The sequence below is a fragment of the Strongylocentrotus purpuratus genome, unplaced genomic scaffold, assembly GCF_000002235.5.
Source record: "Strongylocentrotus purpuratus isolate Spur 01 unplaced genomic scaffold, Spur_5.0 spur5_scaffold_18, whole genome shotgun sequence".
Classification (NCBI taxonomy): domain Eukaryota; kingdom Metazoa; phylum Echinodermata; class Echinoidea; order Camarodonta; family Strongylocentrotidae; genus Strongylocentrotus; species Strongylocentrotus purpuratus.
In genome coordinates, this window is record NW_022145603.1 from 30,908,178 (window position 1) to 30,933,345 (window position 25,168).

A 25,168-nucleotide genomic window follows, 5' to 3' on the forward strand; every position below is an offset into this window, starting at 1 on the left:
TATTACTATTATCACATTATTACCATTATCACATTATTATTGTTAATATTGTTATCATCATCATTACTTCGTTATTACCATCATCATCATTTAAATGGGAAGTGATAAGGAATTCCATTTAAAAACTTGAAATTTAAAGAAAATCAAAATAGCAAGATTGTGAAACTAGGTCACAATTCAGACACATTTACCCAACTCAATGAAGCGTGCCCGCGCTGGCAATTTGAACAAAGCGGAAAATTCTTACTTCAGTATATATAGAATTGTGATCGACATTTAGGCTAACGTAGGAGGAAGACTTAAATGTGATCTTTTTTCCGAATGTTCACGCATGAGAATAATTTCTAAGCTGAGGTAGACTGATGCCATATCTGCATAATAATCAACGGAGACAGTTTTAAGTCGTTGCATTTCTTGGGCGTGAGAAACACCTAACGACGCCATATTGAGAACGTTTGTGGCATATTAATTGATCCGTGCTATATGTCACTGGAGAGCTGCATGTTGATATCGTAAGTGGATTGTAAATCATATTTGTTGTGAACTCTATGTATGGTACGTGTGTGAAATTTCATGAATATCTGCACAGTGCTAAAACGTGTATTTCGTACGGTATATATACTATATACAACGTTATCTTAGTGGATGGCATAATGCGTATAATAGCGTATTATCTCTCTTCTCTTTGTATGTTTGTTGTGTACGCTGCGCAGTATAGTTACCTGCCCTGACGAATTATTGATTGTGCGGTTAAAAAAAATGTCAATCAGAAATATGGTTCTCAGTTTGCGAGGGCGTTGCAAGGTTTTTGCGCTGTGAAAATCTAAACAAAAACTGTAAAAGGGCCGAAATGTTGTAAAAAAATCATTATTGAAAAACTTTCTTCAAAGTGTGGTGGCAAAATTATATTTATTATAAGCAAAAGTACAGCAAATTTTCTATTCATATTTTGCAACTGGCAGTGTTTTTTTTTGTCTTTTGTCGAGTGCTGTAATTTTCACTCAAGGAAACCACAGGGGCTTTTATCTGAAATTTAGCACACGTATATTCTCATAAACCTATTTTGCTGCTATACTGATACATCTTAGGATAAGTTTTTGAGGGCTCGCAAATCCCTGATAGGGGCTTTAAACATTTATTTTTAATGAAAATGCTAGTTTTATTCTACCAGAGAATACATCTTGAAGAAAACAGATGGAAGTATATCTCTGAGAAAATGACTTGCTATGCGTATAGATTAAATGAATTGAGATATGATAGAAAGTGATTAGCTACAAATAATAAGTAGTGGAATTCAGGACCTAGAATGTTTTAATCTGTGTTTTTCTTCTGCCAAGACGGTTTGGCCTATAAATCATTTCTCGTTAGATGAAATAATCTAACTAGGCTGCACCGTGGCTGTTTTGACAGAATAAAAAGAAGAAAACAACAAGTACAATAATGTCTTCGGCATTTAGCAATTAGCCTTAAAAGGCTTCAAATCTTTCAAACTCATTTTACATTGTTCTACCCAGCCTGTTATATATATATATATATATACATATTTCGAAATTTCGTACTTATTTTCCGTACATTATATTTTAAATCTCTATTTTTTAATTTTGTTTTTCTTGTGTGAAATCTATCCTTATAATAATATACGCCTGTATAAAAAAGAAAAGAATATAAACTGTTTTTCTATGTAAAATGTGGGATAAATAAAACTTCAAAACTTCAAACTGCAAACTCATGCACGCAAGCAATTTTTTGCCCTTCGAAAAGCATGACAAGGTTCCTTCATTGTACACTATCATCCATAGGAATATATAACAAATATTCAATCAAGAATGATACCAAGCTGACGTCTCTTCGCCAATCAAGGACACAGTCGAAGCTTACACAACTGTACATAGGCAAATATCAATCACACACCGCGTTCTATTGAAATTGTTATTACTTTACATGATAGAAGGTTAGTTTAAACGTCAACACAATCAAAAATTACACTTGATAATGTTGTTTCATTTTTCTAGAAAATAACAAATCTGGGTCGGGATGTTATTCCTCCTCTCGAGTCGGCCTCGTTTTCACCAATTGCCCTATAAATTGTTACGTGTCTATAAAGTGCACCATTTTCATTTGAAGGTATCCTACTTTTTATCAAATAAAAGCAATGTTAATTCTTTTAGCTAGACCAATCAAAAACAGTTTCCCAGAATATGGAAGATAATGTCAACTTAATTCATTACATTTTGTACCAAACTCAGTAGTATTCAGGGCATTCTCTGCTTTATCAAAATCAATAATTTTAAAAAGCTATATCTAGCAAAAGAAAATAACCATTTTTCGATTACTTCTCATCGCCTAAAGATATGAGTGAGCACTTTCAGATCTAGGTCACTTTGATTACTGTCGAATAGAACTGTAATATTTTCTTTGTAGAATGATGTTGGCTAACGTCAAGGGGAGGGGGGGGGGGGCACTCCCAACTGGACTGGCTATGCACCCGCATCCAGGGAAAGCGTCGAAAGGCTGTCTTTTTCAGTTATACGGCGTCGAAAACGGGGTGTTTTCAAGCACTGATCGCACAACAACCCCCCCCCCCTAAAAAAAGGTACATTTTCAGAAGAGGTGCGCTACGCGATACATACGCCATTAAGATCCATTTCAGAGGTTGGCAGACACGGGTTGATAGCATTTGTGTATGAGAGTGACCCCCCCCCCCCCGGGCAGGGGGGGGGGGGGGGGCTAACGTATGCTACGCGAGAAAGAAAAAGCATTGCTAGGAAGGGCGATGACGATATCATCGTGAATACAAAAATATATAAGCAAAAGAATCGCAACTATTTTCTTAATCTAAATTAAAGAGCAATTTCGATGCAGTATTGTATGTCCCATTGAAATCATAATATGTCATTGTCACGTTCACACATTTCAGTAGGTGACTCACAAGGCTATCGTTGCTTCTTGTTTCGCCCTGCAGAATCTGAGTTAGACATATTGAAGACCATGGGTTGCTGCTGTTCAGCTGACGAGGAACCAACGCTGGGAGAACACTCCAGCTTGCCTGATGACGTCATTCCATACAAGGGCGCCGTCTTGCAATATGCCTTTGTCGATATGAAGGTCATCGGAACAATGTTCATGGGTAAGAGTCCTACAACCACCCCCTTCTCTCTTTCTCTTTCTCCAGCTCTCTCTCTCTCTCTCTCTCTCTCTCTTTCTCTCTCTTTAGTGCTATCTCTCTCTCTTTCTCTTCCCCCTCTCTCTCTCTCTCTTCCTCCATCTTCAGTCACCCCGAAGCTTGCATACTTTTTTGTCCTCACTCCAAAATCTCAATTCGAATTCGTTTGAATTTAATTCATCTCGATCTACTTCGCGATCGTTCCAAAACTTTCACTATCTTCAGTGAATGTTACTCAAACTTTCAATAGCACCTCTTTGTATTTCCTGAGTAGGCTTACCGCTGATACATGTACGTGTTATATCCACTGATGTTAGAGACTGTTGAATGTAGACTCGCATAAAAACACTCTCATCCTCAAGCCTTTATTACAGGGAGGACTCTTACCATGCCAATGATGCTAACAACTTCCAAGGTAGCAGCTTAATTTTTTGTCAAGAGAAGGTTGAGTTCTGGGGAGAGGTGAATAATAATTTGTGAGCGTTATCATTGCATCAGAGAAAAACTGTTTCCTGAAAAGCATGGCTCTTCAAATGCCTTCATATTCTGAATATGTCAAGTAACAGCTTATAAATGAGGCCCAATTTTCATGCTACATGTTTGTGTAGTCCCATAAACATCTTTCCGTGTACAGCGCTTGTTACTTTACCAAGAGTGGGCCAAATTTCTTATCATTTTGATGACTCCAGAACCTTGCAGTACACACTAATACTTATATGCTACATGATCACAATTTTTCTGATCAATTCCGCACCGTTTCTTTCTCAATGCAACCCCATGACCAGAACTCAACTTTATCTTTAAGTATCGAAACCTACTCCCATCATATGCGTTTTAAGGCATCCCATCCCCTCCTCGAGCCCCTCCCTTCCCTCCACCAATCCTGTAGATACGAACAGGCTCCTGCTGAATGCCTCTTTTCCCCCACTACCGTGATAACAGGACGTTACCTAAAGACAGACTTGGTGCCGCACTACGCTGCCTTCGAGGGGCCTTACACCCAAGGGTTTCGTGTTGTCGGACTGAAGACTGTCCCTGGAACCTTTGAGAAGCTACGGGTTCAGTACGGCAGGGAGAGACGGTACTACATCCCTATACAGGCAGCCTTTATTCGTCCTGTGGGCAGGTAGGCCTATTTATTTATTTATTTTATTTCCAGGCAAGATGATAACATATAAAACATCACAAGGTTTACAAATGATATAACATAAACATTATGACATTTATCACCAGCCAATGCCTGAGGATCACCTAAAAGAATTTAACAAATCTGTTTAGAGGCTCTCCACATCGTCTGATGCGGTATGGAATTAGCAATGGCATGTTTGATGCGTCAGTAGCACTTCTACAAATTCATAAATCAACTCCAAACCGGTAGAGGATTGCTTGGGGGCTCACACCCCCCCTCCAAGGCACAAGTCATGTAGAAAAGTAATGCAAGAACCCCCTACCCCGCCCCATTTTTCTACAACCGCTCCTGGTCCAAACCGACCCATTCTTGACGATACTATACCCCTATACCCCTATCCACACGGCCCAGAATGACAAGAAACGGAACAACAATTTGCATTAACCTGATCGAATGGCAAAGAGTCAGTTTAAAGTGGGTTTGAAGTCTGTTTGGCCGTGTTAGATGAAAGTATTACAGTATAACCTCTGCCTTTCTTTTTTTGTCTGTTGGCGGTCTGATGCCGATCTAACCGGTGTGACGGACTATCAAATCGTCACCGGTCGTATCAAAGTACTATTTTCTCTTTGTTTCCCTAATCTCTGCCTCTGCGCATGTATAGTCCAGTAGCTCCTATAGGTCGAGTAAAGATTGTTCAGACTGCCATAGAATTCAACGAGTCTGTCTCGCCAACAAACCAAGAAGTTGTCCAAGTCACCAGTGAGGTCGCTCACCTGAGGGAATTTGAAGCAACGGTAAAAGTCTTTAACATTTTTCTTTATATCTATTTCTCCTACCCGTTCATGTTTATAATTGTTATCATCGTCTTATATTTATTCCCTTAACCATCATGATATTCTTCTCCTTCTCCTCCTCATCGTCGTTGTTGTCCTCTTCTTCCTTCTCCTCCTCCTTCTTCTTCTTCTTTTATTGTCTTCTTCTCGTCGTCCTCTTCTCCTCTTCTTCTTCTTCTTTTTCCTTCTTGTTGTTCTTTTCTTTTTTCTTCTTTCGACGATTTTGATGATGATGATGATGTTGATTAGAGAGAAAAATATTTAATTGATTAATTTACATGTGTGTCCTCACAATCACAGAGAATCCTCCATGTCTGTGTTTGACTTCCTTCCTCTTCTGAAGACATCTTGTAAATCCACTCAATCTCCAACTGTTCCATATATTTTTTATGTTTTGTATACTTTAAAAACTATATTGAGATCTAAAAAGTTGCACTTCATTGCCGAATGAAAGACAAAAACGTGCAATTCACGAGGAGAACGTTTCGGTGAAGACAATACAGCATCTAATCTACAAAGTAGTTTACTTATTCATTCGGACATTCATCTCTGATTCTTATTTTATCCCTTTCATTGTTTTTACATTCAGATTGAGGAGAATGGTCGGGAGGGTTTTCAGCTTGTCTCTTTTGAACCAAGTGGTTACAGGAAGAAAACAACCAACGTTAAAGAAACAGGTCTGGTGAACCAAATAAAACTATCATATTTATCTATCTCACATTATGTTTTTTGAACCTATCTTTTATTGTTACGTGTTTAGACCGGAGCGTTCGATTTTGCTTCTTATCTATCCTCGTTCCCTTACGTTTTTAACCATGTTTAATGATCTTGTTGTGTGGCTTAACAATGCTGTTGCGATTGTAGCGCAATTTACCTGCAGAATAATAGACAAGATTAACCCCATTATCATTTTAATTCAGTTTTCAACCATGTGTATGTATACATATATAATCATCTATAATTTTCCTTACACTCATAGGCAGCCTTGTTCCAATTATTCAGCTCACTTTTTACAATCAACGATTATCATTTTACTTTGAGTCTCACTGGAAAACTTTATATAAACCTACCCACTCTAAGTTTTTAAAGATTCACAATGTCATTACAAATTATGTATGCAATAGTTGATTTGTAATTGTTCACTCTCTCCCGTCCTGGGAAAAATAATTCTACATTGAATTTCGCACGAACTATTCCTAATTCTTTCTAACCGTCATGCAGTTCTACAGATGGACCTCATTTTCCATCGGCCATACCAATCTACTTCCGGGTCATTCATGTATCAATCGGTCATCATTCCTGTATCTTACTCGGCTGTCGGGGCTATGCCCGTGTCTCGCCGTCAAGTCTACGAAATAGCCAACGATGTGACGCCACATCTGATTGAAATCCTGCAGCAGGGGTGGAAGATAGTAGATACTAACTACCTCAGCTCACATCTTCAAGGCCGTAAGTTGTGACGGGGCACCTGTACCCTCTCTCCCTTAATCAAAATAAATGTCGAAAACAGTGAAAAGGAAGATAAATGAGAGAAAAGGGAAGAGGGAGAGAAGCTAACGAGATTTTTTTCTAAAAATAAGATTGTTTACCCCCAAAGGCTGTCGCTAACAATTTGTGTAATTGATTAATTTTGTACGATCTTGAAAATTTGGAAAGAAATCGCCACCTCATTGAATCCACCATACTATAGGAATTACAGCATAATTGCACAGTTTCAATGAAAAAATACTTATGCCTACTTAAACGAATATGAATATCGTGATCACATAATATTTACTAGAGGGCGTGTATTCTTATAATGAAAAATGTAAAGATAAATTTTAGGACTTCGTATTAAGAGTTGAACAGTGCTTGAAGACCAAGGTTGTGAAACAAAGACTTGACCTTTCTTTGGACACATTAAATTGTAAGATCAGAGGGGGGGGGGGGGGGGGGCCGGGCCCCCCGGGCATCCCCTGGATCCGCCACTGGAGGGTATGGAAAATGCAGGATAAGAAGAGATGAGGAAAGCAAATGGTTTAGATGGAAATAAGTTGTAACCAAAGAAACGAGCAAGTCATTAGGAGAGATGTGCATACTTAATTATTACATATAGGATAGAGTACGGGCGTACGCAGAATTTTTTTTCGAGGGGGGGGGGGTTAAAATTTGAAAATTAATAACAACATCATGTAAAACACTGATTTATATCAATTAAATAATCATCTGAAAAATGTACTCCGTCAAATTACAATTTTAAAAAAACTTGACATGGTCTCCTTTCCAGAATTTCGACCCGCTGCTCGGAACTTGACGTTTAACACCATGTGGGTCTTCGAGAAGCCCTCTACGGCAGCCAATGATCTTCAACCTCGCTGGGAATGTACTATCATCAAGTACAAACATGTCGTGAAGGTTGGTGATCCTTCTTGGGGGGGGGGGGGGGGCGTTTAACAAAACTTGTCATCAGTGACAAATGACAGTTTCTGTTATAAGCTACTTAAATCCTTTCTTCTGATTGGTTATCAGCAGATTTGTCACTGATTTTTGTAATTTGTCATTGAAAAAAAGGCTTTGTGAAACGGATCCCTGATCTGTTGATCTTACAATTTTATTAGGGTTCATTCCTTTTCCATTTAGTTTAACTTTGGTTAATTTCAAGGAAGAGATGTGGGTACCCGGTTACAAAAATTAAAAATGCAAGGCTAAGTTTACTTTAAATAAGTGACATTGCGACAAAATCGGGAGGCTTACCACAAACGAGTGACTACACAGGTCGTAACTTGTCAACAATCATTGCGACATACTGGTTAATTTAGTCCAGAATCTGGCCGTTTTAATTTTGAATTTGATTTCCACCTCACCGTACCAACGCAAATATTCATATATTCAAATATTAATATGCATTCTAGGATGGCTATGTTACGGGAAAAAAGGACGCACCCGGTTAGTACACTTGGGTAATATGGGTAGAGAATGGCTAATACAGATTGGTTTATAAAAACTGATCGATATGCTTATATTTCTTACGCATGCCCTCGTAATACGCTTTCACGAAAGCACTATGTTTCATCCATTCCGTGATATTATAGTATATAAGGTATGATTTAATATCCTCACTACCATATATTTCAGAGATATATCGAAATTGTCTTAACAAGTCGATGCGCTAGTGCCCTTTGGTAAGGCATTAATCCTCATTACCAGGTCCCTCAGAGAGGACCTTAAGCCGTCGGTTTTCTGGTTGCTTACTTACAAGCATTTATTGCTTTCTTAGCTGTCAGGTAAAATAACCATAACTATCACAATTTAAATGATGTCGAGACGTCAGCTGACTTTTCACATTTGAAATAACGCCTTTCCCTTGCAGTTACCATGGTTACAAAGCGCTGCACAAATTGATCTACATGTTTGAGCCACCCAAACAATAACAATATCACCACCAAAAGATAAAGGTAAAACTGCTCACGTTTTTGTTTTTGATTTTCATTCTTCAGTTGGCTTGTAACCGTATGAAAACAACCACCACCTGGACGCCTTTACTTGTCGAGATGGGTCACCGTGGTTGGGAGCTTGCGTGTATCCTGGACACGGCTGAATCAACGAGAGAAGGGCGATTGGGTATACGGCAGACCTTACTCATGGTGTTCCAGCGCCCTCTATTATAAACAAACTTATAGCCACCATTGTAGTGCATAGTTTGACACGGCTGAAGCGGCGAGAGTAGGGAGAATGGGTGTACGGCAGACCTTCTTATAGTGTTCCAACGCCCTCTACTAAAACATTAAGAGTAAATAAAACAAGAAGCTTATGCTACCATTGTCATAAAAGTTGATTTTAACCTGCTAGAATCTTGAACACGAATGAAGCAATCAGAGAATATTTTGGAGATTTTTCCGATAATTTTTCGATGATATTAGGTGACATGATGATGTACTTAACATGTAAAAAAAGGTATTTGAAACATTTTCAAACCACTGCCTTTATTTTTGTAATGATATGGATATTCTCGTGTTTACGTTTTCCTCAAAGGTTCATTGACGTACATGTACAAGGCAAATTCCTGGTAGATTTCGCTAGAACTATTTTTACAAACATACATGGTGAATTCCTTGTATGCTATTTTTAACACCTGTTCCGAGACGTTGCGCTCTTAATTTTTGCTCTACTTTTTCGGCTTGGCCGATTGAATTAGGTGTCGCTCGGCGTGTCGCCACAGTTGACTTAAATTTAATTAGGCAAATTTGGGAAATAGATTTGTATTACAATTGGAAGGGTTTTTCCTTGTTGCCGGGTCTGTTCACACTATCGAAATAGTATGAGAGAGGAAGTGAGGATTACAGGTGTGTAATAGCCAGAAGCATGTGGGCTCGCTAGTGTGGACGGACATAGCAACATTTATCCCTTTTTATATTCATTGAATTAATTTCCAGGGTTGTTGGGTCTCCGGGTGATTTGCATCTCTTGTTTGAAAGATTAGAATGTAAGAGACACAGGTGGGTGCGTGAAAGAAGTATGTGAGGAATAGAGATGCGGATCATCCGGAGCGCCTTATATCCGGGGGGTAAATTCGCCAAGAAATATAGGACCTTTTAATACGGAAACTAATTATGGGTGGATTGATATTACGCAAAGCGTCTGTGTGACACGCCTCAATTTTTGGGAGGACGAGGCGTGTCAGTTCGGGGGGGGGGGGGGGGATAAAAACCGAGTTGCGTCTCTGGAGCGGGACCTCTTTTCCGTTACGATACCGACATGAGTTGCTAATTTGCTTCAATTGGGTTGCCCAGCCCCAAAACATGAACTTCGTGATTTTATTAATTCTACGTTTATTTTAATAAATCTTCAACTCCAATCAAGAATTTGTTTTAGTGACTTTGATTTATCTTCGTTTTCTACACTTCAAGAACTAAAGTTATACTTTAACATTTTCTGAGTCGGTACTAGGCGGGGCGGCTTTGGCCACCGGGCCGTCTCATCGTGGATCGCTTCAATTGGTAGTACGGATGGGGTCAGCCCGTTTGCTCTCTTGTTTGGTAGAAAAGAGCGCATTCCCTTAGATCACCTTTTAGGTTTGGATGATGTTGAGTGGGAACAGAACTTTGTGCAAAATCAAGTAGATTTAGTTAGTAGGGCTCAGGAAGTAGTCAAAGAGAGGACCCAGAAATTAGCATCCCGCAATAAGGCTCGAGTAGATGCAAACATTTCAGATAATATTTCAAATCCAAGTATTGGTTCAACTGTAGTTTTGAAGAGATGTGCATTTGATAAGAGGCATAAGTTAGAGGATGTCTATTTGGATAAGTTATATTTAGTTATCTGGGATAATGACCACCAAGATGTCTATCATGTTCGACCCATTAATGGAGGTGAAGTAAAGGTGATTAATCGTAAATTGTTAAGAGAAGTGCCCTCTGACACAGAGGCGGTAGAGTTAAATGAGGATAATTTTAGGTTTGATCCTAATTTCACTGATGTACATGTACATGATAAAGTATGTCCTCGTAAACAGCAAGATAAATACATGGGAGAGTATATGTTGGTTCCTAATTTTGATAAAGTAGGTATAGATCCAGTAGGGGAGGATGTAGCAGGGCGAGCCGGAGATGATAATGTTAATGTTCCAGGGAATCAGGATGGTGCCATCCCAAGAAGGTCGCAAAGACAAACTAAGGGTAGACATTCTAACCCTTTTAATTTACCAAAATCAGTTTTGCGCTGATTATCTACAAATTTTGAGATATTCTATGTACAGTCGGATATTTCGTATTTTTATTGAAGGGACCGTAATATTGACGGTTATTATCACGGTAATTAGTCGTTTACATCAAATTGGAGAGTTAATAATTTTAATTATCAAATTTTTACTGTTTTAGGGCTGGGCACCCGTCCTGATTTTATGAGTCATGTTCTTATTCGGTCATAGCTTTGTCTTCGCGTTTTTCCACGGGATATTCCTGACAGGTTTTACCGTTTCGCCGGATTTGCACTCCGGTGACGCCCGGGAGCTGCTCCATCGGACTCTGGGCCGGCGGGCTCGGGAGTTGTCACTTATCGTAGCTGCTGAGCAGCGTTCTGTGCAGTGTTACGGATGAGTTGGGTCGTCGGGGGTTGTTCCCCACGGCGATCTTTCTCCTCCCTGTGCTCCCACGGACTCGGAGATGGGCCGGTTCGACTCTGTCTCTAAAGGAATTCAACTCCTGTGTGGAGGAATTCAACCGACTTATGTCGGATGGTTCCTTCCACCGGGACTTTGTGTGGGTGTGGGAGCATCGTTTGCTCCCACACGCACCCCATCTTATCATTGATGGGGTGCACCTCACTCCCCGGGGGACAGAGTTGTATCGGCGTACGCTCCGTCGGATTTCTAGTTTTTGTCGAAACAATTTTGGTTGTAATTGTGGTGATTTGTAATTGGGGTCATTTATGGTTATGGTGATTTTTGCCAAATTGCGTGTTGAAATTGGTTGTATATTCCATAGGTCTGCTGTAGGGAAATTTGGGCGTTTTTGTTAACCATGCAGGAATAGGACACTCTAGGAATTTATAATAGGTTTTTGGATTAAAATTTTAATTTTGTTATTGCCTCTTTAGGCAGGACCACATAATTGGTTAATTATGTGGATGAAGAGAGGAGGAAAAAAAAGGAAAATTTTGGAGTTTGAGGGTTTGTTTAATTGACTATTGCGTTAAGGTTGTGCATTTACTTGCAAAATATTGACATGCTGTTTTAATATGCAAAGGGTGTCATTCATGGGGGTGATATTTCTAAGTATGTTTGAACTAGTGGGTATTTTTGTGAGTTGGATTACCAGTTTGATATGTGTGTTTACATATTGTATTTTGGAAGCCATGTTGGCTTTATATGATGTATATGAAGTTATTGTAGATGTTTTAGTGCTGGGCAGCCATGTACGTGTGTGTAACTTGGAGGGGAACGTATATATGACGAGAATTTCTATTTTTGTTGCGATCTTTAGGGTCCCCTTTGGATTGTTTGAATTTAAGAGAATGCCCTTTGGGTTGAACAATGCTCCAGCTACTTTTCAAAGGGTAATAGAGAATTGTCTAGGTGATATGAATTTGTCAGAACTATTGATTTATTTAGATGATATTTTGGTGTACTCAACAATTTTGAGGAACATCTACAACGCCTAGATAAGGTATTTGCTCGGCTTCATAGTTTTGGTTTAAAGATTAAGGGTAAAAAGTGTCATTTATTTCAGGATCAGGTCAATTACCTGGGACATGTTGTTAGTGCGAAAGGAATCGAAGTAGATGGCGATAAGGTCTCGAAGATCCGAGACTGGCCTGTGCCAACCAGTAGCGAACAGTTACGTTCATTCCTGGGATTAGCAGGATATCATCGTAGATTCGTAAATGATTTTGCGAAGATAGCAGCTCCTTTGTTTAAGTTAATTCCCCCTTTAGTTAAGGGTAAGAAACCCAAATTTCAGAGTTTAATTTGGAATGAAGAAGCAAATGAAGCATTTCAATTGCTAAAACAAATGCTTATTGAAGCACCAGTACTTTCCTATCCTGATTTTACTAAACCTTTTCTGTTAGAAGTAGATGCCTCCTTGAAGGGATTAGGCGCTTAATGCAAGTAGGGGAGGATGGGAAGCCCCACCCAGTGGCTTATGCCAGTCGTCAATTAAGGGGTGCAGGAAGTCAATACCCCGACTATAGTTCTTTTAAGTTAGGATTGTTGGCTCTTAAGTGGGCAGTTGTTGATAAGTTTAGGGATCATTTATTAGGGACTTCCTTTACAATATTTACTGATAATAACCCTTTGGCTCATCTTCGGACTGCTAAGTTAGGAGCCACTGAGATGAGATGGGTCGCGCAATTAGCCCCATTCAATTTTGATGTTAAATTTAAGTCTGGTATTCAGAATCGTTGTGCAGATGCATTAAGTCGATATCCCATATTTACAGATGTATCGGAAGAGGATATCAAAGATGTTATTGCTAATTGTGTCCAATCCTCATCTGTTAAAGTACAATTAAATACTTGTAGTTCCCCTGTACGTGTGCATAGTGACAATCCTGACCAACAGTCGTTTGCAGAGCCTAGCTCTTCTGGCATATTTCCATCTTACACAAAAGATCAGTTAATCCAAATGCAGAAAGAAGACCCCGAACTGAAGTTTGTATGGGAGCGGTGGTCCCAAAATTGGGCACCCGGTGATGAATACTTCAAACATCCTTCAGAACCTGATAATGTTAAATCATGGTTGACTCATTGGTCTCGCCTTTCATTGAAAGATGGTTTGTTAGTAAGAAGAGTGCTAGACCCTGTATTTGGGGAGATATTCCAAGTTTTACTTCCTCAATGTTTACGTAAGAATGTGTTGGTAGGATGTCATGATGAATGGGGACATCAAGGTAGAAATAAGACCTATGAATTAATAAGATCTAGGGCCTTTTGGCCAAATATGAATACTGAAGTTGGTTCTTATGCCAAGAAGTGTGTGAAATGTGCTAAGGCTAGAGAGATGCAACCTCGGTCCAGAACGCCTATGAGGCATTTGTTGGCTTTCAGCCCACTTGAAATAGTGGCAATAGATTTTGTTAAGTTAGATAAAGGTAAAGGTGGTTTGGAAGATGTTTTAGTTATTACAGATGTTTATACTAAGTTAGCTCAAGCAATTCCATGCAAGGATCAGCATGCTTCTACTGTAGCTAAGGCTCTACAAGAGCACTGGTTTACTAAGTACGGTATTCCTGTTTTCACACTGGCAATATTTTGCTTAACCCCGTACTATAGGTGGGGTTAAGGGGGGGGGGGGGGGTCTTAGCCCCACCTATAGTACGGGGTTAAGCCTATTCCACTTTCTGTTCAGACTGGTTTTTACCAAAGTGGGCTAAAGTTGGCTAACCCCACCTATAGTACGGGGTTAACTAACCCTGCAAAATAGCAGGGCTAACTCCGCAATTGTGGTGCTAACTCCTGCTAACCCCGCAATTGCGGTGCTAAGCAAATGAATGAGAACAGAAACGAAAAATAGTCCGGTACTACGCAATGGAGCGTATCGCAGCTGGCCAGATGCGAAGTATGTCCAATCATAACATACACGATATCCGGGGTTAACGAAATGCAGTGAGAACAGCGGGAATTTTCTTATTCCGGAATAGGCGCTAGTACGGGACTAAAAACAGCGAGTGTGAAAAGCCAAAAAAATAGTCTGGGGTTAAGGATAGTACGGGGCTAAGCAAAGTACGGGGTTAAGCAAAACCAGTGTGAAAAGAGTAATAGACTCCATAGTGATCAGGGACGTAATTTTGAGGGTAATGTGATCAAAGAAATATGTAAGCTTTATGGTATATCCAAGACGCATACCACTCCATATCACCCTCAGGGTAATGGTCAAGCCGAGCGTTTTAATAGGACCCTTTTTGGTTTAATTAAGTCTCTTGATCAACGTGATAGACGTAGATGGCCTGAATTATTGCCTCATTTGGTATATATGTACAACACTACCCCTCATACAACTACTGGGGTCAGCCCGTTTGCTCTCATGTTTGGTAGAAAATAGCGCATTCACTTAGATCACCTTCTTGATTTTAACCTGCTAGAATCTTGAACACGAATGAAGCAATCAGAGAATATTTTGGAGATTTTTCCGATAACTTTTCGATGATATTAGGTGACATGATGATGTACTTAACATGTAAAAAAAGGTATTTGAAACATTTTCAAACCACTGCCTTTATTTGTATAAATGTTATGCATTGTACGATATGAATCATTTATGTTACTATATATTGTAAAATACCTTTGATTTCGGTAACCTCATGCACAAGACAAGTTAAAAATAAACAAAAAGTAATGACAAATATATCATACTGAAAAAAATAAAAGGAGGAGAAGACTAAAAGTGTAATACGATTTTCATCGAGTCGAATGCGGACATTCATTCAAGCTTTCATGTCTTGACATAACCAATTCTATTGACTGGGAGTGACCTTTAGACCATTTCCTTACATTTCCTGAGGCTATTTCCTCAAAAGTTTCCTTAAATAAATAATTCTGGAAAGAAAGGAGATTACAGTATAGCTGGAAGTTTCGAGGCTCTAGATCAAGTGTTAATACAATTGTAGGAGTCAGCTCCCGCCAGTTTAACAAATTGGAGAGGGAAAGGGGAGAAAGAGAGAGAGAGAGAGAGAGAGGGGGGAGACTAGGGAGAGAAAGACAGACAGTGAGACAGATAGGAGGGAGAGCGGGGAGAGAGAGAGAGAGGGAGAGAGCGCGACTTAGAGAGGAGGGAATGAGAGATAGGGAGAGACAGGGGGGGGGGGTGATATAGAGAGGAGGTAGGGGGAGAAGATGGGAGTGAGAAAAAGAAGAGACACACAGAGCTAAGGTGGATGTGAGCAAGAGGGGGAGAAATAAGAAGAGGAATGCATGGTAGGAGTGAGAAAGAGAGAGAGAGAGAGAGAGAGAGAGAGAGAGATGAAAAAAAAAACAGCACCGAAGTACGTGCTTATAGGAGGGAAGCACCGCCACAAGGGAGTTATAACTCACTGGAGTAGAAGATTTTATGTAATCTTGCACACGAGACGTTATTTCGATTGCGTTATTACCCGGCCACCATTCGATTCTGCGAAGGCTTAATCCCAAACGCCAATATTGATTTATGAACATTTTTCATTTTGTACCCACTTTTCTGAATCTTTCTCACATAAATTGTGCTCCAAATAAAGCACGCTAGCACTTGCTAGCTACGTCGGGCTGATGGAGCTCGACGTAATATGTGTAACGAGCCAAGTTAGCTCTGGTGATCTTTGTAATGAAGAAAATAAATTCTTATCAAACCAAATTGTCCTTAACTCTTTCCTTTGGGATCCTGTCCAAAACAGGATTGTGTTGATGAATAAAAAATAAAGATATAACTTCACTTGATTGCACACGTTAATAGCGAGAATAATAAATACACTGTCTGTTTGCCTATCTGACCAATTTAAGTTTGATCTTCACCACATCAACGCAATATATATGACACCTCCCCCTACTTACTTATCTAACCATTTTAAGTAAGTTGTATAGAAGGGCGGTAATTCGTTTTATCATTAAAATATATTACTCGTGTCGAGAAGAGTTATTGTTAAAACAATTGATTTGTAAAATTCACCGAGATAGTTTTTTTTTCTCAAAAAGTTCGTCGACCTCATGACAATCACTGCCGAGCCCCTGTTTAAAGCAACACTTAAAAACAAAAATCAACACTTCAAGATGTACTATACTCAGGGGCGGCGATTTCTTTTCATGCCGGGGGGTGGGGACAAAATACGAGGGAAAATCTGTTTTCTGTTGGTATCAAGGTAGAATAAAGATTTTCTACAATATTTACTTGTACATTTTGAAGGAAATTATGCGAGGGAGCGTTTTTATTTTGCATTTGTATTTGTCTTAAAGGCACACTGCCATACTTGTAGCTACTTGCTCCCTCTATATAGAAAACTTGCCCAATCGGTGCCTGTTGGTCCCCCATGATCCTCTTTTTCTTATGTTAAATGAGAGCTGAGTTAATGAGATAGCCACCTGTCACAGTGACCTCGATGGCTCTCTGTGTGGTCTAATCCCTTCTGGCCCAGGAGTGGTGACGGTCTTTAACGCTGCATTCTTGGGCCCTCAAAAGCCTTAAAGTGTGTTGCAGTCTTTAGTCAGTATTTTCTATATCCTTTTTGGGGAGCACGTTTTCAAATTTTCCGGGGGGGGGGGGGAGGTCCCCCCTAAACAAATTGATGGGGGGTCGTTTCCTCCCGCCCCCCCCCCCCCCCTGCCCCCCCCCCCCCCCCAGGATCGCCGCCCCTGACTATACTTTTCTTACTTGACATTATGCCTCCGGTATCATTATGATGTGAATTTCTTTTCTTTTTCTTTTTCATAAACTACTTTTTGTAATATACTGGTAATAAAAGCTAAATAGTAACCGGTAATAGAAAGGCAAATGTGCATTACCAACACGATTGGTAATCTCGGATTTTAGAAAAATCAACCTTAGTTAATTTCAATAGCCATCTAAATCACCTAATGAATTATGCTCATAATAAAGGCTTATACTCTTGTCAGTGAGTTGATTTTTTAAAAGTCTGTACGACCTGGGTTGCTTACTAATTCTTTAATTATGAAGGTGGAAATGGCTGCTAAGTTATGCCAGTGGCGGATCCAGGGGGGGGGGGGGGGGGGGCGGCGCTGGGCCCGGCCCCCCCCCCCGAGAAAAAAGTGTAAATTTTACCTTTTTTGGAGATGGACCTCCCCCCCCCCTGGCGCTCAAGGGGGGGGGGTCGATTTTTCAAATTTCCGAGGGCAAAAATAAATAAATTAGCGCTCACCCCCCCCCCCCCCCTGTCAGACATTTATCTTTCGGACTTATGCCCCTCGCATTAAAAATACAATTCTTAGCCGCCCTTGATGAGTTTACAAGGCAATCAGTTATGATTTTACTGGATATGAATGTTTTGAGTGGAGTCTAGTATTCATAGATTAGTCCTCACACGTTATCAGGAAGGAAACTAAGATCAACTGGAAGTAGTCTTGATACCCAAGACTCAGTAAAAAGATAGTTCTATAAAGAGCACGTAATTAATGACTTTTGCCTGAAAGACAGAACACTGAACAAAACATAAAAAGTCTTCGATATAGAACCGCTTTACATGATGTATAACATCGTTTCGAAACCCAAGTAAGAAAATGCGTAGGCCTAATTGTGTATTCATTTTCAAAACTGCTGAGCATTTATTTCTTCGCTAATCTTTCTATCGATAGGTCTTTAAGGGTAATAATTCCAGGATTTATAAATATGTCTTATCGGGAACGCCTACCAACTCTTGCTCATAGGCGAAGGAGAGGTGATGTGATTGATGATTTAAGTATTTAAAGAAGTTGTGTTCTGGTCATGCGATTGCATTGTGAAAGAAACGGTGTGGAATCGACCAGAAAAGGTTGATCCTCTAGCATATAAGACTTTGTGTGTATTGCAAGGTTCTGAATCATCAAAATGATAAGAAATTTGGCCAAGTCTTCGTAAAGTTACAAACACTGTACACATAAATATGTATATGGAACTACACGAACACGTGGCGTAAAAATCCTACCCCCGAGTTTTACGATGTTACATGACATATTTAGAATATAAAGAGCCATGCTTTTCAGGGAACATGTCTTATTTGATGTTCTTCCACACTTGCATAATAAGAATGATGACGCGCACAAATTATGTTTCACCTCTTCCCAGAACTCAACCTTCTCTTTAACAGGAGTATATGATACACAACATAATTTTTTTTTTGGCACAGATGAGGTCAAGAGGTCACAAATGAAACTAGACAAACAGTACTCTTGGCTTGATATGAGGAATATTTTATCCCAGCAACTTCTGTAAACTGTTTTAACTCTTTGACTACTGAATTCTCTCATTTCCCATAGGCTTAATACAGTAGCAATGGGTTAAGAATAGACTCGACAAATACTGGTCTATTAACCATGGTCTCATCTATGAGCCTGAAAAGCTGTAAAAGTTGATATTGCAAGTATGCACACATTTTTTGTCCATTCCCACGTATTTAATTTGAAACGACAAGGATATTGTATAATCACCGAATAAGACATCTATACGATCGATGAACAGGCATGGTCCAATAGCATCGCTGGATTTAAGTAAAGTAAAGTAAGTAATTAACTTAGTATTAATAATAATAAAAAATAGAACGAAAAGATTAAGACTATATTACTGATATGCAAAGGTACTCGTCTAGTCACCTCGAATGAAGTTCACAATAGGCTAATACTATACTAACTGTAAACTTGAGATCGAACTTTTATCAATAGACGACGTACGTGTCGAGTGATTCGTATTGCACATTGGCCTTGGGAACGTGCGGAAAGGCCCGACAACTACTCAGACCCTGCAAGGAGGATATTTGCTCAGACCTATCTTCGTATGGATTTGAGCGCGCTGTGTTGAATAAAAGCAGTAGGCCTACATTGTTTGAGATTCATTCAGCCCCGTGTACCCTGTGATCAGACTTTATAACGAGGAACACATATGTACATGTTTCGTGATTAAATAAATTGATAGAAACGGTGATTGATTAGACATGGCGAGACTTCCAAGAGCTGGTCTAATCTTTGCGACTATCCTGTGTTTCGGACTCACTGCTTTCCCGGTTGCCTCGGGGGCGAAAATCATGCTTGCGATGACGTCGTTCTTGAACAGCGTTAGTCAGCATATTCTGTTTTCTGCTATCACGGAACCCCTGGTTGAACGTGGACATGAAGTCATACTCGTTACCCCTCAGTTTAAGGTCACTAAGGGCCTCACTGAGGGAGCCGTCACTGGGAAGATCTTCTTTAAAACCAACCGGACAAAGGAGGAGATGGAGGAGGTAGCTTCAAGCCTTCAGTCCATTGCTCTTGGTTTCAGCCAAGAATCCTTTATGGAAATCGTGGACAGGGTAAGGCAGATCATGCCGATGGTCTCCGGGGGGTGTTTTCGACTTTTCGAAGACCAGGAGACTCTTGATCGCCTTAAGGCAGAGAAATTTGATCTGATCATCACAATGCCTCTCTTCGGATGTGATGCCTTGCTTGCAGAGTACCTCAATGTTCCTTTCATCGCGACGACTCCTCTTCGAAGGATGCCCACATTTTCTGAAGACACCTTCGGCATCCCCGCTCCATCATCCTACGTACCGTTCAGCCCATTCACCCCCTTCTCCGATCAGATGACGTTCTTCCAAAGGACTGCCAATATTCTAGTGCGTTATGTCATCGATCCACTCTTTGTATCCTTCACCCGTGTGGGTATCAGTCGGATCCAAAAGGAACATAACATCAGACCTGATCTGACCCTTGAACAGCTTCTTGGGAAAGCTCAACTTTGGTTGTCTCAAGGTCACTGGGCTTTTGAGTTCGCTCAACCCACTACACCAAACTACGTCACAATCGGCGGGATCACCGTTAAACCAGCCAAACCATTACCAAAGGTATAACCAGATACAATATGATTGATGTGAATTTATTTGATTTTATATCATTCACCAAAAATACATGCAAATACATCTAAAACGTAAGAAATGTATTTGACATTGAAAGAGTATATCTCGATTCTCAAGACAGCATATATCTGTTAAAATAATAATAATAATAGAGGTGTCGTGGTCGAGTGGATACGTCGCCGGACTGTCGATCGCAAGGTCCGCGGTTCTAGTCCCGCCACGGCACTAATGTCCTTTGGCAAGACATTGATCTACATTTGCCACACTCAACCCAGGTGATGTAAATGGGTACCTGGGAAGAATTAATTCCTTAAAATGCTGGAGCGCTGAATAAACGGCTGCTAGGCTAAAGCCAGGGTAATAATAAATGGGCCTCGGAATAGAATTATCTAGATAGATGGCGCTATAGAAATGCCTATTATTAATAACGATAACTGTGTATATATCGCGCACGTTTTCATCCCAGGAGAAACACAAGGTGCCTACAAATTAGTATTATTACCCGGGATGTAGCCCAGCTGCCAAAAGGCGCTAAAAGCATTCAAGGAATAAATTCCTACCAGGCACCCATTTACTACACCTGGGTGGAGTGTGGCAAATGTAGATTAATCTCTTGCCAAAGGACAGTGCCGCTCAGCAGGGCTCTAATTTAACCGCGAACCATGTGGTCCACATTCCGGTGACGTATCCAATAGACGACGACACAGTCATTTTGAATTTCATTTGGAATCTAAGACCAGATTATCTGTAGGAATATGTTTAAATGTATTGACATGCTCAGGTGCCGAATCTCATTAATTCAAAGCGTGTTCAGGGCAATCCATCTCCTTTCTTCATTGCCTCCTTATATTTATTTCTTGCTGTAAGGGTAGTATAATCTCAGACAAACTATTTTGCAATTCGTCAAATATATTTTTACAATGGGGGCATATACCGTTCATGCGTGAATTTAGATGATCAATACTCAACCAAGTTAATGTATTTTCTTTTTACAGGAAATGAACGACTTTGTCGAAGGCTCTGGAGATCACGGCATCATTGTGTTTACTCTGGTAAGATAGCCGGTTGATTCTATTCAAGCCTAACAATAAAAGGATATGTAATTCCACTAGGGAATGGGGCAGGCGTCATCGTTTTTAAAGAGAAATCTTATTAAATCGCCCCATCCACGCACCTTATGAAATGTGTCAACATGTATGTTGGCGATAACGACAAGTTGCTCCATCAAGGGTGAAGTCTAGGATTTTTCTTTAAACAAATCTTTATATAGAGGGCACAAATAACACATGTTATCTAGGAGGAAGAATTGGAAAAAAAACCGAAACATAACCAGGGATACATTTAATTTGTTGTAACGTAAGACATGCGCATGGATAGGTATTATACTTGGCTGATCTTACCTACCCCCCCCCCGATCCATCGCCCATTATGGCTTTAGTTAGATTAATCTTAATTCAGTGCCCCTAAATTTAGAGTAAATTATGATACTTCATAGCTCTTAGCTCAGCCACAGAAGCCTTTTCTTTGTTGTTATTGTTGTTTTTTGTTTGTTTTTTGTCTTTAGGTTTCTGTCCTAACGGTTGTTTGTCTGTTTATTTTTCTTGTTTTTTTTTTAATGCATTGTGTTTCATATCGTTTGTCAGGGATCTGTTGTTTCATCGTTGATGAATGAGGATCTCAATGAAAAGTTGGCCAAAGTTTTCAGCGAGCTACCACAGAGGGTGCTATGGCGATTAAAGGGGACACGCCCACGTACCCTTGGAAACAACACGCTTGTCTCCGATTGGCTACCGCAGAATGACCTACTTGGTAAAGACATAAATGTATATTAATTTAATTAATTTAATTTCTTAATAAGTTGTGTGTGTTTTTAAATCCGTAGCAGCCATATTAATCGAATATGATACAATATAATTAGTTTGTTGATTTGTTTATTTATCTGATATGAAAATGAAAAGGAGAGACTAAAAAGATAGATCTTACAGAAAACATAAAGAATACGATAGACACATGTGATTGTCACTTCTTTTAGATAGGAATGATATATATAAATGTATTACATATGAGGCTGTGTCAAATAATGATAATGAAAATCGAACCTAACCAATCATAAAGAAATCGTGTTTATAATTTCATCGCAACGTATAAATAGCTACTGATTTATGCAAATGTTGATACATTTCCCAACAAAACCTCAGGTCACCCCAAGACGAAGTTAATGATCTATCACGGTGGTGCTAACGGTATCAATGAGATAGTCACCCATGGAGTACCGGTCCTAGTCATGCCTTTAGCCGGTGATCAGATGGGTAATGCTGTCCGTATGCAAGCCAAAGGGATGGGCCTCGTGGTCGACAAGAACACCCTCACAGAAGAGAGCTTTAGAGAGGCCCTTCATGAGATGCTGAATAACCCCAAGTAAATTATTTTTCACCTTCTTCTTTCTTTTTGAAGATCCCGAATTACATTTTCTCTAGGTGTAGAGGATGTATTGTAGAGGAGGAGGAAGCCAACTGCCAAAATATTTTACTCCTTTCAAATTCAGTGAAGAGATTTATTCAATAATACTAAAAAACGATTCAATCATGATACAGTCAAAGTAACCTGCCTAGTGACTACCTGTATACAGTGTATAGAAAGACCGCCTGTCTACGAAGACCTTTTTTTTGTTTCACTTGAAAATGGTTTCTCATTGAAACATGCACTAAAGGAACCTGTACATATAGACCACTTGCCTATAACGACCACTTTTCTTGTCTCCCTTGGGTGGTCTTTATAGACATGTTTTACTGTACAGTGCTTCCCAGAAAAAACGAAACCGAGAACTATCGATGTTTTATCATAACTTAATCACAATTATAATTAATAAATGACACATATTTTACTTTAAATAAACAGAACTTTGTTATTCCTAGCTCTTTTTTTCCTGATTGAGGTGTCATTTCTAGAAATGTAATTTTCTCCTTGAAATTCAGATACCGCCCGCCAAATGACTTTTTGGTTTCCTCTCTTCAAATTGCGGTCAATCACTCATGCGTGAAATATGCATCATATGAGTTACATTAAATGAAAGAGGAGTCTCTAAGCTTGTTAAACATGTGTCGTTTATTAATTATAATTGTGATTAAGTTACGATAAAACATCGATGATTCTCGGTTTAGTTTTTTCTGGGACGCACTGTATATCCAATGTGTAGGGATAGATTGAACTAACAACAGTTACCAGTTGATACCACTTGACACGGCCACGCCCCCCTCCCCAATCAACTTAAAGCCAGCAATAGTGGATTTGTTGTATAGTGATAGACATAAGTATGCAACATTGGTCAGTGAAGAGAAACATAAATATAATTAACACGACAGCAGAGACTTTCGGTCGAAAACCAATAAGCTTGTCTATCCCCATTGAAATGGGCGAACACTAAAATGACGTATGTCTTTAAGCCGAACATGATAGAAGATACAATTATGAAAGTATAATGAAATTGCAAGGCACTCTTTTTCTAAATGTTCATAATTCCAAATTCCGGGATTTTGATGTCTACATGGCTGCCGTCCTAGAGTACCTTACTGCCGGAATCTTGGAACTCGCAGGCAACGCTGCCCGCGACAATGTTGTCACGGGCAGCGTTGCCTGCAAGTTTCAAAATCCCGAGACGCAAATTTCCCCGAAGCAGGGGGTTCATAATTTCATTACCACAAGATTCATAAGGTTCTATATCATTCACGGAATTACGAACCCTATTTCAAATTTGGTATTATGAGCACTATTTAATTTTCGGAATTACAAGCCTTCGGAGTAAAGAACAATCGGAATTACAAGCCTACGGAGTAACGAACAATCGGAATTACAAAACTTCAGAGTAACGAACAATCGGAATTACAAACTTTCGGAGTAACGAACAATCGAAATTACAAAACTTCGGAGTGACAAACAGTTGGAATTACAACCCTTCGGAGTAAGGAACAATCGGAATTACAAACCTTCGGAATATCAAACCTTCAGTTGAGTTTTTTTTTCAAAAGTCTTCAAATCAAATTGTCTCGCTATGGCTCCAGTCATCATCCTCCATCTCTCCTTCCCCTTTCTTCCACCCCCATCATGCACAGGTATACAGCTAATGCGAAGAAGGCTGCCGCGATAATGAAAGATGAAATAGTTCCCGTCCGGGAGAAAGTTGTCTACTACATCGAACACATCTTGAAATTCGGTGGGGATCATCTTCGATCTCGGGCTCTGGAACTCAACTTCATCCAACGAGAATCGCTCGACGTCATAGTATTTTTATTATTTGTATCCATAACATTTGTAATTGCAGTCAAATGGCTGATTTGTAAATGCTTTGGACTTTGTAGAAGTAAACAAACCGTAACGATTAAATCAAAGTCTGATTAGTGTAGCTTTCAAATTTATATGCATGAATTAATGTATAATAGAGCTGAGATTGTTTTAAAACCAAACAGCCTAACTTACAAAAAAAAAAAACTCTCACAAACACTGCAAGAAGAAAAAGAGAAATAAATAAACTTCTAGCTCCTAGATGTGAGGTTCATGGAAGGGCAGTTTTGTTTTGTTTTCAATTAAGTCGGGAAAAAATTGCATCAAAGAATGGCTTGTAGAGTTCACTTTTATTGCCTGTCTCATTTTGTTTTCCTTTAATATCGTTTAAATTTGTTGCATTATATTGCACTGTTTTGTACTATGCGTCGCTTTGAACCCCTCTAAAAAAACATAGATATCATGTAAGCAGGGTTATCCATCCGCATGTAGTATTATGTATATATTTTGCTTTGTTTGTTGTATGTTTCATGTTTTTTTTTATACTGAAAATACTGCTATACTACTACTACTTCTACTACCACCCAGATAGTTGACTGCGCCATTTTCGAACAGCCCTCCCCCCCCCCTCCTGATAATCTCGGATGGGCCCCTGTGTATTACATAAACTTTCCAGAGATACTATGTTTCATATTATGCTTCCAATGTCATTATGATGAGTGCACGGCCCTACGTGTTATCATTGTCTGTAATATGGTGTAATATTGAGGACCTAAACAAATTT

The 25,168-nt window shown here is 39.5% G+C and overlaps 2 protein-coding genes across 2 annotated transcripts; both read left to right on the forward strand.

Moving 5' to 3' along the window:
- The first annotated feature begins 258 nt into the window (after positions 1 to 258).
- LOC100890255 lies at positions 259 to 9,795 on the forward strand. The gene is made up of 8 exons (XM_030989701.1): positions 259 to 512; positions 2,963 to 3,127; positions 4,106 to 4,289; positions 4,954 to 5,086; positions 5,715 to 5,802; positions 6,347 to 6,574; positions 7,392 to 7,519; positions 8,602 to 9,795. The coding sequence occupies exons 2-8, from the start codon at positions 2,989 to 2,991 to the stop codon at positions 8,770 to 8,772; spliced, it is 1,071 nt and encodes a 356-aa protein (XP_030845561.1). The 5' UTR covers positions 259 to 512; positions 2,963 to 2,988; the 3' UTR covers positions 8,773 to 9,795.
- A 9,230-nt stretch (positions 9,796 to 19,025) lies between these two features.
- LOC592931 (UDP-glucuronosyltransferase 2C1) lies at positions 19,026 to 24,813 on the forward strand. Its single transcript, XM_011673013.2, has 5 exons — positions 19,026 to 20,094; positions 21,102 to 21,158; positions 21,750 to 21,915; positions 22,305 to 22,524; positions 24,216 to 24,813. The coding sequence occupies exons 1-5, from the start codon at positions 19,207 to 19,209 to the stop codon at positions 24,499 to 24,501; spliced, it is 1,617 nt and encodes a 538-aa protein (XP_011671315.2). The 5' UTR covers positions 19,026 to 19,206; the 3' UTR covers positions 24,502 to 24,813.
- The last annotated feature ends 355 nt before the right edge of the window (positions 24,814 to 25,168 follow it).